General features: G+C 38.7%; 1 protein-coding gene across 7 annotated transcripts in view; it reads left to right on the top strand.

Moving 5' to 3' along the window:
• Positions 1-17,720, top strand: part of TRPM3 (transient receptor potential cation channel subfamily M member 3) — a 519,386-nt gene that overhangs the window by 281,013 nt on the left and 220,653 nt on the right. For all 7 annotated transcript variants that reach the window (XM_067744185.1, XM_067744178.1, XM_067744179.1 and 4 more), the window contains exon 6: positions 5,870-6,041. In XM_067744185.1, the coding sequence (XP_067600286.1) occupies positions 5,870-6,041 (172 nt within the window). The remainder of the gene's footprint in view (positions 1-5,869; positions 6,042-17,720) is intronic.

A 17,720-nucleotide genomic window follows, 5' to 3' on the forward strand; every position in this document is an offset into this window, starting at 1 on the left:
TTATTCTGCTTAGAAGTGTGTCACTGAATCCAGCCAGACTAAGGGAAGATTTTCAAAGAATTTCTGAACAAATTTTAAAATCACCCCACTGATACATGGTGATTTCTAAAGCAAGTAACCCCTTTCAGAACTCAAGGCCTTTTCCCACAACCAGTAGGCCCTGTATCTGAATGGTACACAGTTCACCTCTGGACAGGGCAGAGGGAGGCGAGCCTATTCGAGCAGAAAGCCTGAAATGTGGACGGGGCAGCTCTACAGCCCATGAGGTGAAGAACACATTTTCAAAGTGCTGCAAAAAGATGCAGTTGTTTTCCTGTGGATTTGAGTGGGAGTCACGCAGCTAAAGTATCTGGGCATTCTTTAGAGATGGATCCCTGGGTTTGCTGGTTTCTTGTTTGGATTGCTGAGCTGAGAGTCAGCATCTGGGTTTCAATATGACCCTGCTTCATACCTAGACTTGCAGCTGAGCTGCCTGAATAGGAAACAACAAGCCAGTGTTCCCTCTAGCTCAGGCCTTGCTATGATTTTGAGGATACACAGTGCCTTTTTTTTTTTATTTCATTCTCTCATTCCCCTTGTTTCTTTACCTCAGACACAGGTTGTTTCCCACTTCTCTGCAGTATACCCTCATCCCTCCCAGAAACGCATGCCTGATCCGAAGAGTACCTTGCCACTCCTTTTGTGTCGCTCTCTCCAAAGCACAAACCCCATTTTGCTGCCTGCTGGTGCCTTTCCTGACCTCTGTCTACTCTACAGTTCTGGAGAACTCATCTGGAAATAATCTGATCAGCTGTCAGCAGGATTTTAATGCCCGGCTGAGTCACTGACAAAAATGTCCAGCAGCAAAACCAACTATAATATCCTTTATAAATTTAAAATCAGGCTGGGTCCTCTGTCTTTCCTCTAAATGTCTCCTGCCCTGTAAAGGAATTTAAGGTCTACATGCGATTTATAGGAAACAGTGAGGTTAGTGGGGCAGATCTTGTCAAGACGCTTTACTTCTCTGAGCCTCTATAGTTTTGTCTTTAAAATAAGCATGAAATGGATTAATCCATGTAAAAGTGTCTATCACAGTGCCTGGCATACAGTAAGTAGTCAAAGAATGCTAATTTTCTTCCTGCCTAAATTATAATCATGGTGCTATTAGGAGGGAAAGAATGACTCAGTGGACTACACATCCCCTACCCTGGTATTGCCTGGGGCAGGTTGACACACACCTCACCAGGTAATAATGTCTGGGATTGCAGAAGGCCTGTGATTGATGACTCAGAAACCTGATTTAACTCAATTCAATTCTGTTCAGGAAAGAAGTCACAGATACCCAAACTGCCCTTGCGTCGTGGAAAGCACCACAAAATGGAGGAGACCCCAAGATATGAGCGAACTAATTTTTTTGTGGCCAGCACACACAGAAGGTCATTGTTCTGTGCTAACTTGGAAAAGGCAAATGTATTTTTTAATACAGACTGTACAGACTCAATTTTAGAGGTAGAAAGCCTTCCGAATTTATAGTCAAATCCTCTACCTTACAGATGAGAAAAACACCCTCCAAAAAGTTTCTTTTGATTAATATATTTTGAATATTTATTTGAGATAAGATGCAAGATTATATGTCTCCTCAAGCCAGTCCAATACTTATCACATACATTTCCTAGAGAAATTCTGAATTGGTGTGTGAACGAATGAATGAATAAATTTGAAGACTTGCCCAAGTTCACAAAACTAGTTAGGGGAACTAGAACTTGAAGTCCCATCTCCTGACTGCCTACTAAGTACTCCTGGGTGAGACCAGAACATGCATGAAAATAGCTAGGAAAACTCCAGCAGGTGTCCTAGATCAGCTCCCAAATGATCGATTTCAGCCCATCCAAGTAAAATAAACGCAGCACGCTGCACCAACACACAAATGATGTTAAGTTTCTCCGCAGTGTCTCTAGATCGGTTCTCTCCTGGCAATGATAATGGCCCTACAAGTATCTTATATAAAGGCCCTCCACCTCATTAACTTCTTGAACAGTTTCTGTTACATTCCCTCTTTGTTGCAAAGTCAAGGTACACAGAGGCCTTAGAACTAGAGCTTTACCAATCAGCCAATACAAAGCGTGTACAATAGATTAATGAGTGAAATACTAAGTATCTAAAATCCATTTCTAAGCAGATTTCCCTTCTAGCTATAGATACCAATGTAGTTACCAATCATGAAAGATCACTTGATATGTAGTCTTTTCAGACACAATTCAGTCTTTCCCAACCCAGATTCCTCATTTGAGCTACAAAACACGGAAAATTATTTGAATGACTCTCTTCTCAGTTCTCTCAAGGATGGTACATAACATGGACCATCCTATATTCTTAGGAGAGAAGGTGATCCATTACATACAATGAATACTGCAGAGCATTAGGGCTTGATTCTCCCAAGAAACACTGGCTGAGAAACGTGCTAGAGTAATCTGTATACCTACAGATCACAATTGTTCTTGCTATGCAAACATGCACATGCACACACACACAGACACACACACACAGACACACATTTCCAAAAAGTCCTTTTTATGTTTGCTCTTAACAATAAAAGTTTTACATTACCTCTAAAATTTTGTCAGAAGGAAAAATTCATTTGTATTCATGTGATACAAAGGCATTATTTTTTTCTGTTTGAAAAACTTAACAGGAAGATCAGCAAATCTTTTGTAGAAATGCAAATTGTAACTTGAACAAAAATAGACTGCTGGTATGTTTGTTATGAAGAATATTAAGTGTATTTTGTAGACAAGTTAGACCAAAATGCATTCCTCTGAAGTATTTGGGAAGTTATTTCCAACTTTGCAGTTAATCAACAAATATTTCCAGAATATCACCGTCTTAAATGACCTAGGAGGACATGCAAAAAAAACCACTTTGCATATTTTGGCAACTGATAAATTTGTTTTCTTTACTCATATTGATTGATTTAAATCCCTGTGTAAAACAAAAGTGACTGAATTGTCTCCCATCGTTTCATTTTGGTCACTAGTTTGCAACTGGAAAATCAGTTTATAGTTGTTAAGATAAAGCAGGACTTGAGAAGAAATTCACATTTGTAGATTGCCTACTAGGAGCCAGGCATGGTGCCAGGTACTTTGCACATATAATCTCATCTAACCTCCATGAGGTAAGTGGTTTTATCATTTCTCTTTTACAGATTAAAAATGTGAGACTCAGATTCACACAGCCATTGACAGAACTGGGATTCAAAGAGATTTCCATGCCTCAAACGTTCATGATTGTTCCAGGATTCAACATACCTTCCTCCAATGATGACTGGAAAATAATTTAGGACATTTAACTTATTTTTTGGATTTATATCCTCCATTATTCGGCAGAAAAAATCCCTGGCAAAATATAACTACCTTTAACTTACTTTAACATAAGATCCAAAGAAATGGGGAGCAGTAAGATGAAGACATTAAAATTCATGAGTGACACTGTAAACTTGATCCTCTTATCATGATTAATTCAAATGTACCGTATTCCCAAAGAGCTGGTGCACCGTGTTTCACAAGAAACGAAGGTCAAAACTCAGAAGGCTGAAGCATCAATGTCCTTAGAATCCTGTGGTGGGGGAAACAGATATATAGAATATAGTCAGATGATTTAATTGTGTTCTTTTATTCTCAGATTGTGGTGATTAAGTCAGGTTGACCCAGAATCATTTTCATTCCTTTATTTGTTTGAAAACATCACTTTCACTGGTGGTCTTTAATTAAGCTCCCAAGAATTCGAAAACGTGCCCCGTATCTCATCTAGAACAAGTGTCTGGAGTTCTCCATCACAAATAGTTTAACCTCTAGAAAATCCACTGTCCCATGCCCCTCACAGAACTGCTTTGGGGTTCCCTCCTTCTTGGCATGGAGCCTTGGGGAACTGCCGTTAGGAAAGAGAAAACAGTAAACTAAAGCTTTTTCTTTTATCCAAAAGTACAGTGCAGAGGTACTTTAAGAATAGGAGAAAGTCTTTCTGCTAAGCCTTTTTCAACAAAGCATTAATATTTATTAACTTGCACTCTGTTATAGAATGAATGTTTTATGATAAAAAATGCGTAACAGCAAAATGGGAATTTTAACCACAAGCAACCTACTCTTCCCGTGATAAAGAACTCAGGATGGGGTTAGCCAACCACTCTCTCTGTAGTTCAGGGGGTACTCTCATTCACTCATCTAGACAAAGGGGTAATTGAACACTGCTCCATGTGATTACTGGAAACAATAATCACAAATTTATAGGCTTCCTTTATAAATGAGAGCCATCTAGAATAAGCTGTGAATTAATGGTATATTAATGGTATATTAACAAATAGGGACATTTATTAAAAGGTCTGAAAGATATTTCAAAAGCTCAGAATTACCCATTTTAAATTTAGATTAGATCAATTCCCAAACAATTCAGATAAGAGGGGGTTTTTATTTTTCAACTTTTAATAAAAGCATGTCTGTCTCAAGTCTTTTGAATTAATCCATTCACTATTCATTGAGTAGATTCTGTTTGCCAGGCATACAGAAATGTGGGGTTTTGAATCAGCATCAAGGTGTAAAATATGGCTTTTATGAGATCTTTTCTACTGATGCTGTCTTTACTGAATCACTTTGTAATTCCTTTAGCAAACTACTTTGCTAAATTCCTTTAGCAAACTACAGCTTTGCCTGATGGGTTATTATATACTTAAAATGAACAAGTGCATCTCAACTCTATAATTAATGTATACACTGCATAAAGGCACAGAAATAAAAGTCCCTTAGCATTTATTTCTGTCTTGTCAATTTCAGTGATACAGTACAGAAATAACTGTATGGACACCGTGTAACAGTGAGTTGGTTAAATGTTCCTTTTCATAGTCTTGAGTGAAATTTCTGCCTAAATGTTTTAGGAGTAGGTTTCCAACACGTCATCTTGTTTCCACTGTGTCTAAGCAGTTTGGGAAAGGGGAATGAATAAGCATAGATTTTGGAATCAGGCAGACCTGGTTGTGATTTCTGGTTCTGAGCGTGGTAAACTCTTGTAAAACCTACTTAATCTCCATCTCTGTTCCTTCATCTACAAAATAAACATAACAACATCTACTTTGCAGGATTGTTGCAAGGAGTATAGATAATGTATATAAAGCAACTGGCGCACAATAGGTTTTGTTTTTCTTTTCAGATCAAAAGTCTGAAAGACCATACTAAGAATTGTTCTGTTTCAGGTAGTCTGATTCACCATGAAATTAAAATAACACAACAAAAATTTAAGACAGAGATGAACATTGTGAACCTGATTTTTATTTATATCATGATACAGTTATTTTACATTCAGCATTTCCACTTAAGGTGTCTAATAAGACACCTTAAGGTGTCTTAAGGTCTGTTTAAATAACAGACCTTCAGATTGCTGAATGGGCTTGACAAAGAAGATCACCCCTGACCCCATTCTCCACCCTCCACTCCCCATCCTCCACTGTACTCCAGAATCATGGTTGCTCTTCTCTGCCTATTAGATGTATGGACATGAAGGAGAGGAGAAAGAAAGAAACAAAATAGCTAAATTTAAAAATTATTTTTGGTTCATCAGCATATAAACAATCAACTTCAAAATGAAACAGACATTCACTTGCCAGTTTTTGAGTACAGTGAAAGCACAAACTCTCATTTCTGTATGAATCCAGAAAATTAATGGAATACTTACTGTAAATCTTGCTTCTACCCAAAACAGTATTAGGAGGAGGATGTAGACTCTCCTTTCACTGTACCAAAGAATTGATTTCCCTTCTCTCTCTCTCATTCCTGTCTGTCTGGTTCTCCTTTTCATATTTTTCACTCTTTTCTCTGACTTTGCCCCTTTTTTTGAAATTCTGCAGGTTGTCCGGCCATATCAGACCATGTCCAATCCCATGAGCAAGCTCACTGTTCTCAACAGCATGCATTCTCACTTCATTCTGGCCGACAATGGGACCACCGGAAAGTACGGAGCAGAGGTGAAACTTAGGAGACAACTGGAAAAGCATATTTCACTCCAGAAGATAAATACAAGTAAGTCGGCTACTGTTCCCACTCAGCCTTCAAATAGGCTGAAAGTGAGAAAACTTGAGCAGATTTTGAACACAGATCACTTTCTACTGGGCCAATGGTTAGAATTAGAGGAAGTCATCTAGAGGAGGATGATTGGAGGCGCAATAAGTGTTTACACAATTAGTGGACTCAAGCTCATTTATTATGTGTGAAAAATTCAACCCTGTCTGGGGTTTATAAATGCAGATAAGCTTTTCCTTCCAAACTTTTGTCTACATCTTTTACACAATACTCTAAGGAGGAAAAGCACCCTGGAGAAGTTTTTTTCTATTTATTAAGCTATTTTTGGTGGCTAAAGAAAAGAAAAAAAGAAAAAAAAAACAGGTTTTGATCTTAGCATAGATCTGGCTGTGCGAAGGCATTTCCAGGGAACTGACATTGTCTAAACTAAAGCATAATGTGTAACCATGTTGATGAAACTAATTCTGTCTCTTAATTTTATGTATGTATTCATTCACTGTCTCTAGATACCTATATATTTAGATATATGTGTGTATTTATGGGTACCACATAATACTTAGCCCATAGTTACACTGAAATGATACTATTAAGTACTTATGTGTTCTATGCAGTATTTATCGTGTACCCATTTAACTATGAGAAGGTAGCATTGTAAAAACAGCAACGCTCCCCAGCACACTCAGTGGCTTGCATTTAAATGTGGTAGAGGTATGAAAATAATCTACTGACCTTCCTCACAAAATAAAATTCAATTTGTTTTCACAAAGTAACACATGGCTTCGCGGCAGGCTCAAGCTTTCTGGTAATTGTATGTTCCATCAGGGAAACTTGTATTTAATTGATTAAACTTTCAAAGCCTGCAATTCCAAGTAACAAAAGATTCTCTTTGGCTTGATAAGCTTTCAAAAATTCAGTGTAATATGATTCAGCCTGTCCAAATGGCTTTTCTCATCTCCAGTCTTTTCTCTGCATCTGTCCCAAATGGATTTTGCTTGCTCTTGCCACCTTCCTCCCAGAGCTAGGATGTCCAACCTATCAGACCACAGCTTCTCTTTCCTGTACTCTCTTTTCTGGTTCCACGTTTTAGGAGCTACTGCTGTTTAAGCAGTCAAGTTTCATACCTTCATCTTTTTCACAGAGAATTCTGGAATAATAGATTTTGGTGTAGGCCTGAAGTCAACATTGTATTAGAAAACTCTCTTCTAAGAATCTTCAACTATCTTTGGAAAGAGAAAACACAGGATTACCCAAAGGTAAACATCTTTTGGGGAAAAAAGAGTAGAAAAGACTAGAAAATCCATCCAGAAACCAGCAGAGATCCAAAGTAACAAAGCACTATAGCCGATGGGTGGTAGGTTTTGTTAAACTAAAATTGAATTTTATTATAATATTTGACAGGAAGGACAAAACTCATATCATTAATATTATCCATTTAGGTTTTTATAGGCTACAGCATTACTTGTTTTACACCAGCAGGTTAAGAATGAGCCTAAATAGGAGTAACCTGAAAGCTGAAGAAGACGGGAGCAGGGTAGACAAAGAGCAAATGCAGGGTCAAGTTCAGTGCTCAATAGTGAGACCAAATTTGTCCAGACACACAAAGCATGCCATTGTGCCAGATCCTGGTGGCAGCTGGGCCAGGTATTTGTTAGTGTTAGGAGAAGAGCTAGGTGTGCGGTTGTGTAAGTTTAAACACCCAGCTACGATGGTGCCAGCAGGAGTTAAAACCCAGCCAGGGCTCTGTCTGCCAAGCCCTGTGCCTTATAGGTGCCCAAGGAAAGGATACTCTTTTCTAATTAGTCATCCCAGAGGGGACATTGTTTTGTAACCTTTGTGCCTGGGGAAGCACCTGTCTCCAAAGCTCACAGAGTTGCTATGCGTGGGGATTGCCCTGAAGGGGAGGCTCATAGACAGTGGCCGGGCCTCCGTGAGGAGCAGAGCCCGGCAGCATAGAGTCCAGGAGAAGGCCAAGGCTGGTGGTCAGGGCATCAGGGATGCTGGAGGAGCCAGGACCCCAGGCACATGTCTCATGCCACTCGTGTGACACTGGACCCTTGCGAGCACATCAGGGCAGGTAGTGACATGCAAACACATTGCCAAGTGAAATCCCAGTCAAGGGTCTAGGGCGCAAAGTAGGGGATAAACACAGACCCAGGTTCCAAGCTGAAGCACCAGGTCAGAGAAGCTGGCTTGAGACTCCTAAAATGTTCCGAGTCCACAAACAGGATTAGGCCTCGGATCTGGGGTAGAGGCTGAGCCCCTAGGTTGGGTTAAGTGATAGTAGCTGGAACAGGATGGGGGCAGAGAGAGGCAAATAGTCATTGCAATCGTCATAATTTATAAACACAATTTTCCTCTTTGTTTTGGGGACTGTATTTGAGGCTTAATAGGAATTCACAGACTCCCATTCAGTGCAAATAATTAAATAAGAAGAAAAAGGTTAAAGATGCCCAGAGGAGATCCCTGAGGTCACAGGAAGTTACAAGCTCAGGGCCAAGAATTTGCCACAAGCTGTAGTGAATGATGCCATGCCTTAGCTCTTCTACCAGTTCTATCCTTGAACTTAGTAGTGGGAGTGTGACCAACTTGTCCCAGTTTCCCAGGGACTTTCTCAGATTTAGCATTGAAAGTCCCATGTCCCTGGGCCACCTCCATCACAGGCAAATGGAGATTGCAGGTCGCCCTCCAAGTCAGACTCAGGAGTCATTAGTTCTACTTCTCTTTTTACTGCATTCACCCCACAAAGCAGGGAAGGAGCAGCGAGGGCCTCAGAGCTTAAGGAGTGGCCCAGGCTCCGGAAGTAGAGCAGGACCTTGAGATCTCCATTCAGTTAGCAGTAAAGCAAAGTGCCCACTGAGAACCTGGAAGTCTCCAGAATAGGACTGACTGAGAAAAAAGGAGGAAAAGTTGACCTGGTTAAAATAAGAAACAGCAGAACTAAGAACATAGACCTTTAATGTAACTCTCTGTTCTAATCTGAACACTATTTTTTTCTTTATATCATAATTAGTGATAATGTAATTCTTCTTATTAAAATAAAATTTTATTCTATAACAATTCTAAAAATCTCACCTACTTCTTAATTTCCCTCTTCAAAAGTCTAAGAAATCTAAAATACAACAGGGGAACTCAATTTTGGGAAACCCCAGTTTAGCCTCCTGAAATTAGACCCTCCACCAGGATACCACAATAATACTATCACCACCTATTACACTTAGCACGACCCTGGAGGTGTCTGAATACACTCAGCATTTTACTCATTAAAGTGCCATTCCTCTTCATCACTTAGGGATGACATGCATACCATAGGATTCTTTCCACAAGTCTATTTCTTGCATAAATAGCATAATCTTCTGAAGAATATTTTCAAGAGACCTTTAAGCCCTTTCTCATCAACATGACAATTATGAATAATAAAATATTATAAGCACCAGCATCTTAGACTTTTCTCAGCACTCTGGCATCCATTATCTCAACTCTCCCCTCCCTCCACTCATTCTTGCTGTTAACAGTCCTTACTGAAGTGTTGTCATTGGTTACTGAAGGACTTCTTTGCTGTTAAAGGAGAATCCTTTCCGACGTGAGCCACTTAGGAACACTCTTCCATCTGAAATTTTCTAAACTTCAAATTTAACATGCAAAGCCTCAAACAATCCCCATAATGCCTTTAGCAAACAAATATTTCTTGAACTCCTATTATGTACCAGTCATGGTTAAGGTCTAGAAAAGCAGCAGTAGATAATTCATTGAGTTTACGTCAAGAGGGGCAGAGTAGTAAGTAAATAAGTAAATAGGCAAATATATGTAGTAAGAGAGCTGTTAAAAATAAAGCAGAGGAAGGGATATATGTATGTGTCATGGGTACACATGTCTGCATGCATGCACATGTATGTGATGGGAGGATAGTTTAGATTAGATGATTGGGTATGGTGTAATATATGAGCAGAGACCTGAATGAAGTGAGGGAGCCAGCTCTGAAAAGAGCATTCTGGAGGGAGTGAAAGCAGGAACAAAGACCCAGGTATTTGATGAAGAGTACGACCTTTGTAAAGAGTTGAATTTTATTCTGACCGAGTTTTGATCTGGCAAGTTATAGGATCTCCCTTGTGGTTTAAAACATCACTCTGCTGTTCTGTGTAGAGATCCAACTGACGCAGGGGGCAAGATTAAAAGCAGGTAGATGTTTCAGTAGGCTATTGCCGTAATGCAGGTGAGAGATGATAGTGTTTTGAATTAGGGTGACAGCAATAAAAGTAGTAAAAAGCGGTTGGATTCAAATTTATACATATCTGTTTTCTTAACTGATCTTTCTTTTAATGTGATAAAATATATATAGCATAAAATTTATCAGTTTAACCATTTTTAAGTATACCGTTCAGTGCTATGAAGTACGTTTACATTGTTATGTAATCATCACCACTATCCATCCCCAGAACTTTTCATCATTCCAAACTGAAACTCTGTACACATTAAACACTTTTATTCCCTCCCTTCAGCCCCCGTAACCATGATTCAACTTCATGTCTTTATGAATTTGTTCTAGGTACCTCACATAAGTAGAATCATACGATATTGGTCCTAAGATACATTTTGAAGGTAGAACTCAAGAGAACTTGCTACTGAGTTGAGCATTCAGGGGGAGGAATAGACACATCAAGGATGCTGAACAGTCATCCTTACAGACACCAGTATATTCTTCAAAGAATGGGGCTAGTGGGAGCCCCTAAGGAGTAAGTTTTTACAGAAAAGGGAGTTGAGGATTAATCTCTGGGGAGTTGAGACAAAGTCCTTGAGAAGGAGGGAGATGATGAGACTCAGTGCACAAATGAAGAACGTGGCCATAGGTAGAACAGGAAGAGTTTCATCCTGGGTAGCAGGAGGGAAGGCAGAGTTTATGTGCGCAGATGTAGGTGGGATGGAACATTTTCTGCTGGGAAGATCAGGTAGTTCTTTATAGATGCTTTCTATATCTGAAGAAAATAATACAGGAGGTCATTGGCTAAGAGTGTGGAAAGGGAAGAGGTGTAGAAGATTAGGGAGAAAATAGAAAAAACAAGTGTAGAGCCTGGGAGAGTGAGCTGACTAGGGAAATGTAAGACTGCCCACTTGATATTTGTGGTCATAAATTTGCAGTGGCGTGAATCATCAGGGATGTGTGTTTTTTTCCAGGCATGTTCAGCTTGAGTAGTAGAATAGGCAGAGACTCGGGTTGAGAGCCTGTTGGGATTTTGCTAGGCAAGTAGAAAAGAGGAAGAGAGAGGCAAGGGAGTGAGGCTATGTGTACTCTTTATACCTATATCCCAGGAGTATTGTCAGTGTCTGGATGAAAGCAGTGCTTTCCCACCCACATCTGTGCCCATTCACGAGAACATAAAATCATTCATCTAAAAGATCAGAATAAGGTGCAGAGAAGTGATTAAGAGAGTTATCAAAGGTGACCCACACCTTTAGTTAGTATTGCCAAGCATTACATATGTTAAGTTCAAACCATTCAAGTAAACAAAGGTTCATAATAAGCAGTTCCTCATATTTTATTGTTGTTTACATATTCATATAAGTTGAATCAAGTTAGCACAATGCTGGGAACGTAGTAGCTGTTCAATAAACACGTGTTACCTGAAAGACTGAATACCAAGGGACTGCTCCAGAAAGACTGAATACCAAGGGACTGCTCCAGAAAGTAACGTGTAAGTAGCCTGATGAACCTATAAAATCCCAAGCATATTTTCTGCATACATTTTTGCTTTTAAAAAATTTCCAAAAAAATTAGAGAATATTATAATAACCCCCATAACTATCACCCAGACTCTACATTTATCAGCCTATAACCAATCTTGTTTTCTCTATGTATATAACCACCTACATCTTCTTCCGGGTAAGTTTGAAAGAAATCCAAACAGTGTATCATTTCATCTATAACTATTTCAGCACCAAAGCATTTCTTTAACTTGCGTGGGCCACACGCAAGGTAGATTTTTAAAGTATTTCCTTAACTTAGTAGCAACATAATGGAAAATACTGATCCAGGTATCCTTTAACAATTCTTTCAAAAAAATAAAAATTAAGAACTATGTTATCACATGTTAAAATTTATCTAAAATTTTGATAATCATTTTCTCTTGTCCCAAATTCTACACTAAGCTGGCCAAAAAACATTTAAAACAAATATTACCTTGCAGATCTTAAAAAGGAAGATTAGAAAAATCCCCAGCAATTGTGGCTTTCTTGGAAGCGTTTGAAGGGAAGAACATAACTTTTGGGAAAAAAGGAAGGCTTTGCCTCTTGCCAGTGGTATAAGCTGAGAGAAACAGGGAGACCTGGGGGTTCAGATCTTCATGGCTCTGTGACCTTAGGTAAATTACTGTATTTCTCTCAGACTTTGTTTCTGTGTCTGTGAACCAGGGATGATAATGTTTCACAGTGTGGTGATTAAATGAGTCAACCTATGAAAGGATTCTGGCACGTGGCAGTTCAGAAACACTGATTCCCTTCCTGCCTTCTCGGTGGCACAGCGGTCCCCTAGTGGGAAACCATGTTCTGTGTTGATATAGCCTGATGGGCTGCCATAGATTCCAACCTGAGATCCAGACCTTCATTCGAAGCCCATCAGAGTCTAGGATGTCTGTCAGAATATCTTTACCACAAAGCGAACCTGTCTCTGCTTGTTAGGGAAAAGCCATGGATCTCTGGGGTTACAGAAAGGGTCCAAAGAAAAAAATGAGACTCAAAATTATATTCTGAAACATATTATCAAGCCTCTATTAACATTACTTCTTAAAGAGTAGTTCATTTAAAGTCTTGATCATTGCAGCAATAAACAGAAAACTCATGTTTTTTCATTGTTGAAAATATATTCTAAACTGTAGTTGTTCCTCTTGTTTGAGTGAAGAATATAATGGAGAAAATTTCATATTTCTTTAGAGAGTCAAGCTATTCTAGTGTCTTGGAGCAATCATTATGAATGTCAGTTAAGTTTGCAGAGAGAACTCTGTTTGGTGGAGGTGTTAGAATTTGGGCTAAATGTGAATTGGTCCTGAATATATAAGATAAGATTTATATGTCAAGTTTAGATTTGGGCCAATATCAGATTTCCTTCTTATAATTTACCGTTTTGTTTAAAAAGGAGATTGGAGGAAGAGGACAGAAATCTAGTTTGTTTGGGGGGCTCTAATTGATGAAAGTGTTATACTCCGTTGTGTTTGAATTTTATTTTAGGTTTGGCTAAATGCAAAGTTTTATTTGGATTACATATCTTAATTAATTTGTGAACATTAACTTTGTAGGAAATTTCATTATGAGGCTAGAATTTTCCAACTTTGTCATCTTCATACTATAAAGTGAAATCTGTGTCAGACTAAATCTAGTCTAAGAGACTCTGTCCCCATGGTAGTCATTATAGATACACCCATTCTGCAGTACTAATGAATGGGGATGTCTGAGTAGGTTTAGATTTTTGTAACCATTGCTTTTGCCACTGTCAGGGTTTTCTTGAAAGAGAATTTGATGCTCTGCATTTTCTTTGCCCCAGAGTAACAACTGACATTTGAGCATAGCCTCATCTAATGAAGCCACAAAAAATACTTTCTCTAAAGCAGTAGATTAAAATCTGCTTGGCAGTTCTAAGCAAACAAGTAGCGGAAATGATCACAGAATTCATGAAACAATCAAATTTGGTATTTGAGGATATTGCTATTTAGAATTCTCTGGGAAAAAAGAACAGATGTTTTGTTATGCAGTCCTAAGCCAGTATACCAATTTATATATGACTGTGTGCTTACTCACACAAACTAACAAAAAATAATAACGATAATAATGTCACCCAGTAGCACCGAATGTCATCCCTGATAAGTTATGCTTTATGATGGGAGCAGATGTTTCTGATTTCCACTGAGTTGTTTGGTATAGGAGTCCCATGAACAGACTAATCCATAGAGTGAAGTCTCATGGGTTCCAGGACATTTTATTTTAAAAAGATCATCTTTGTGATGTGACACTCATCAATTTACAGCATTTTGTTTCAGTGAAATTTCCATAATCAGAAAAAATACTCATGACTGTATCCTTGTTCCATTACCACCATTTTTTGGTGATAATTCTTAAACATGGCTGTGGTAGTTTTCAACTAAGGTGACACTGCGTCCCGTAGGAGGTATTTTAAAATATCAGAGGGGTTTGGTTGATACAATTTCTGGTGCTCCCAAATGACACACAGAGGAGGAGGGAATGTTAATATTCTACCTTGTGCAGGACGGTTTCATATGCAGAATTGCCTGGACCAAATGCCAATCCATCCCTTAGGAAACACTACCCTGTATGTTTCCTTGAGTTTTGTTTTTCTTTTTTTTTTTCCCCAAGTCTTTCCAATAGCCCACACCTGATGTGGCAGGGCCACACACTTCCAAGATACTCTGTCCTAGTCTAAAGACGTAGAAAAAGCAGCAATCATGAGCCAGCAGTGAAATTTAAAATATTGAACAACCTATGAAGACTTTAGTGTCCTCAATCCACATCATAGGCTGGATGTCAGCCCTGACATGTCCTTCAGATCCTAACATCCCTTGCTGTTGGGAAGTTCTCCCTTATATCCAACTTCATTTGCTCTGAATCAGTTCTCTTCTGGGTGAGGACCAAAGTCATCATCTGTGTTAGAGCTCTCAGCTTATTTGAAAACTGTAAATGGACTTGAATTGACCTTTCTGCCATAATGGCTGTAAGGAAGCTGTTTTTCATTTGAAGAGACACACTGACCTGCTTAACAGGCAGAACTGACTCGAAGTAAATCAGAATTTCCATTTCGGCAGCACCTGCTCTTAGCACCACTGCTTTGTATGTTTCAGGCTCAGTGACTCCAGAAATGTGCTCAATGCTGGGGGCTCTACTGTCAGAGTCCTTGATGTTCAGAGAAATCCTACAGTCCACCGTTATTAGCTGATTTGGGGGTAGAAACAGAAGCCCAGAAATGTGGTTGCTTTACCTGCAGGCCCCTGGAGAGCCTACTAACTAGAATTCATTGCCAAGGGAATATTTTAATAAACCAAGGTTCTAGGAGAATAAAGCGTTTGAAACTGAATACAAAGAGACCTCTAATTTTTAATCTATATATTACTGAGAATTATGTTGAAAATAAGGGAGCAGGACAGTAATATAAATCTTGAGTGAATGAATAAATTCATGATGTAAAATGCCATAAAGCAGTGCTTTTTAAAAATTCACATTTCATTTCTAGTATATGTCTCTCATTTCCCTGGACTGTAATAGACCCCTTATACGTATTAGTATTTTTCTCTTGTTAAATTATGAAGCCAACTTACCCTGGAAATTTGACATAGATTATCTAAAGAATACTACTGACATCCTTACTATTAAATCCTTACTATTTACCAACCTTTCTGACACCAGAACTACAGTTAATGTCATGCATAGTAAGTGCTCAATAAAGAGTTGCTGATTTGGCATGAAACATATTTTAGTGATTTTGACCCAGTCATATTATTATAAGAAATGTGTGAATTTACAATTTCCAAAAAATTCCAAAAATATTTTAGCAACAGCAGCATTATTGAAATAAGCAGGTAGCTTCCTGGGAGGCTATTTTAAAGGATTGTAGTCATTTATATATAAATAAATAATTTGTATCATAAATACTACATAAATTATTTATTTTTATTCTTATTATGACTGTTAAGTAAGTCTCATTTCTTTGTATTTATACCAAATACAGAGAGACGAAGCCTGAGTGTCAACAATAGCACAGAGAGGGAGGCATATGACAAAGGGAAAGTCTAAGGTATGAGTCACATCAGAGTTTCCTTGGAAAGTTTTCCATTTTGGAGTAAGTTGGATAGCCATAGAGTAAGAGGTTAGAGTTGGCATGGAACCATCGGGTCCCTTGCCCACTATTGACATTGCAGACCTAGTGGGACACTTTTCCCACTGAGCCTTGTTACAGCTCAGGACCATTTTGCATTCATTAAGACACAGGTTCTGCTGCTGTAACAATGACTCAAAACAATGGATGCCTCAATGAGACAGGAGTTTATTCCTTATGCATGTGTTATTCTGAACATGAGTCCAGGCCTTTTGTGGTAGCCTCACAATGTTGAGGACTCAGATTTCTTCTTTCTTTTGCTCTGCACATCCCTGTTTTCATGGTCTGCGGGAACTCACTGTCACATCTACATTCTGCTCAGAAGGAATCAGGAAAAAGTCATGACCTGTTCCCTTAAAGGCACAATGAGAAAGTCGTATACAGGATTTTGGCTTACATCCTCTGTGCCAATATTTGGTCACATATTTACACCTAGCAAAAGGGGGATTCAAAAATGTAGTCTTTATCCTGGGCATACAGCTAAAATTCTATCACTATGAAGGAGGAAAATAGATATTAGGGTACAGCCAGCACTTTTTGCCACACCTTTCCAGCATAGCATTACAGATGGTTATTAAGAATTGGCTGGAGTTGGCACATGAGGTAAAACATACCTGCCATTCATAAATAAGGTACACCTACATGTTCTAGTGTGTTCATTGAGTAGCTTTGTCCATAAATGACTCCTGTAGCATATGCTTCATATCATGCCCTTTCACTCTTCACGTGTGTGTTTCTTAGTGATATGTAGCTGAAGAGTCTTCCACTGGTTCTGGAAATTGTAATTTCCCCTTGAAATGGGATTGAGACTAGCTGTCTAAAATTATATACATTACTTTAGACCATCCTGGTTTAGTTAACTTTTTAGGTTAACTCAAACAGATCCTCCTAGCCTCAAAGTAATTGCACAGGCTCTACTATGCATAATTTGTACACATTCCATAATGGATCCATAGCCACATATTTTCTTGCACATCATTTGTAACCTTTAAATGCCTAAATATTAAAAATAAATAGAAGAGATTCAGTTCCGTGTTTCTGTGACATTGTACTTAATATTAATTTTTCAAAGATAAATCCTAGGAAATAATTCTCATGTGACCTACACAGGACTGTACTCTTGGTAACAGGCAGGAGAATGGAGATTGCTCGCCTCTCAAATCCTTCCTGAGGGGGAAAGGTTGTAACTGGGCCTTGGCCCAGTTGGGGAAAAAGGACGAGAAACCCATCTTAGGGAGTAAAAAAGCAGCAGCGCATCCTCCAACTCTGTTGAGGAAACGTTTGAGGAGACCTGGAAAGCAGATGCATTTGTGAGGGATTTAAAGCTGTTTTATACCAGTTATCCAGTTTGACATTCCTACATTTTATAACCCCTAAGTGATAAGTAATAATTTGGCAAGATACAGCTGAAAGGCTCTTGAAACCTTCTGAATGCCTATAAATATATAATTAAGAGTATTTCCTGACACTGACAGTTATAAAAAGGTTAATTAGTAGAACTTCTCTTAACAAATGGTGAGCTGGGTCACCTTGTTTTAGAGACTGAGATACATGTGTATTACTGATCCAACCCTAGTTAGTTTTTCTTTTGATTTTAGCTTGTGTTCCTCAGTAAAACCAAAAAGATAGAGCTAAAAGCAGTTGGGGTTTCTTTTCTATCTTAAGTGAATAAAGCCTACGAGGATCTATTGCCGTACAGATTTAATGAAACCACAGGCCGGCACTTTAAAAATAAACCTTGCCTTTCCTCTCTGGGTATTCTTTGAATAGAACAGTTTCTTGGCCTTGTTTCTGTCTTGCCTATATCTTTT

The sequence above is a fragment of the Pseudorca crassidens genome, chromosome 7 (assembly GCF_039906515.1).
Source record: "Pseudorca crassidens isolate mPseCra1 chromosome 7, mPseCra1.hap1, whole genome shotgun sequence".
Classification (NCBI taxonomy): Eukaryota; Metazoa; Chordata; class Mammalia; order Artiodactyla; family Delphinidae; genus Pseudorca; species Pseudorca crassidens.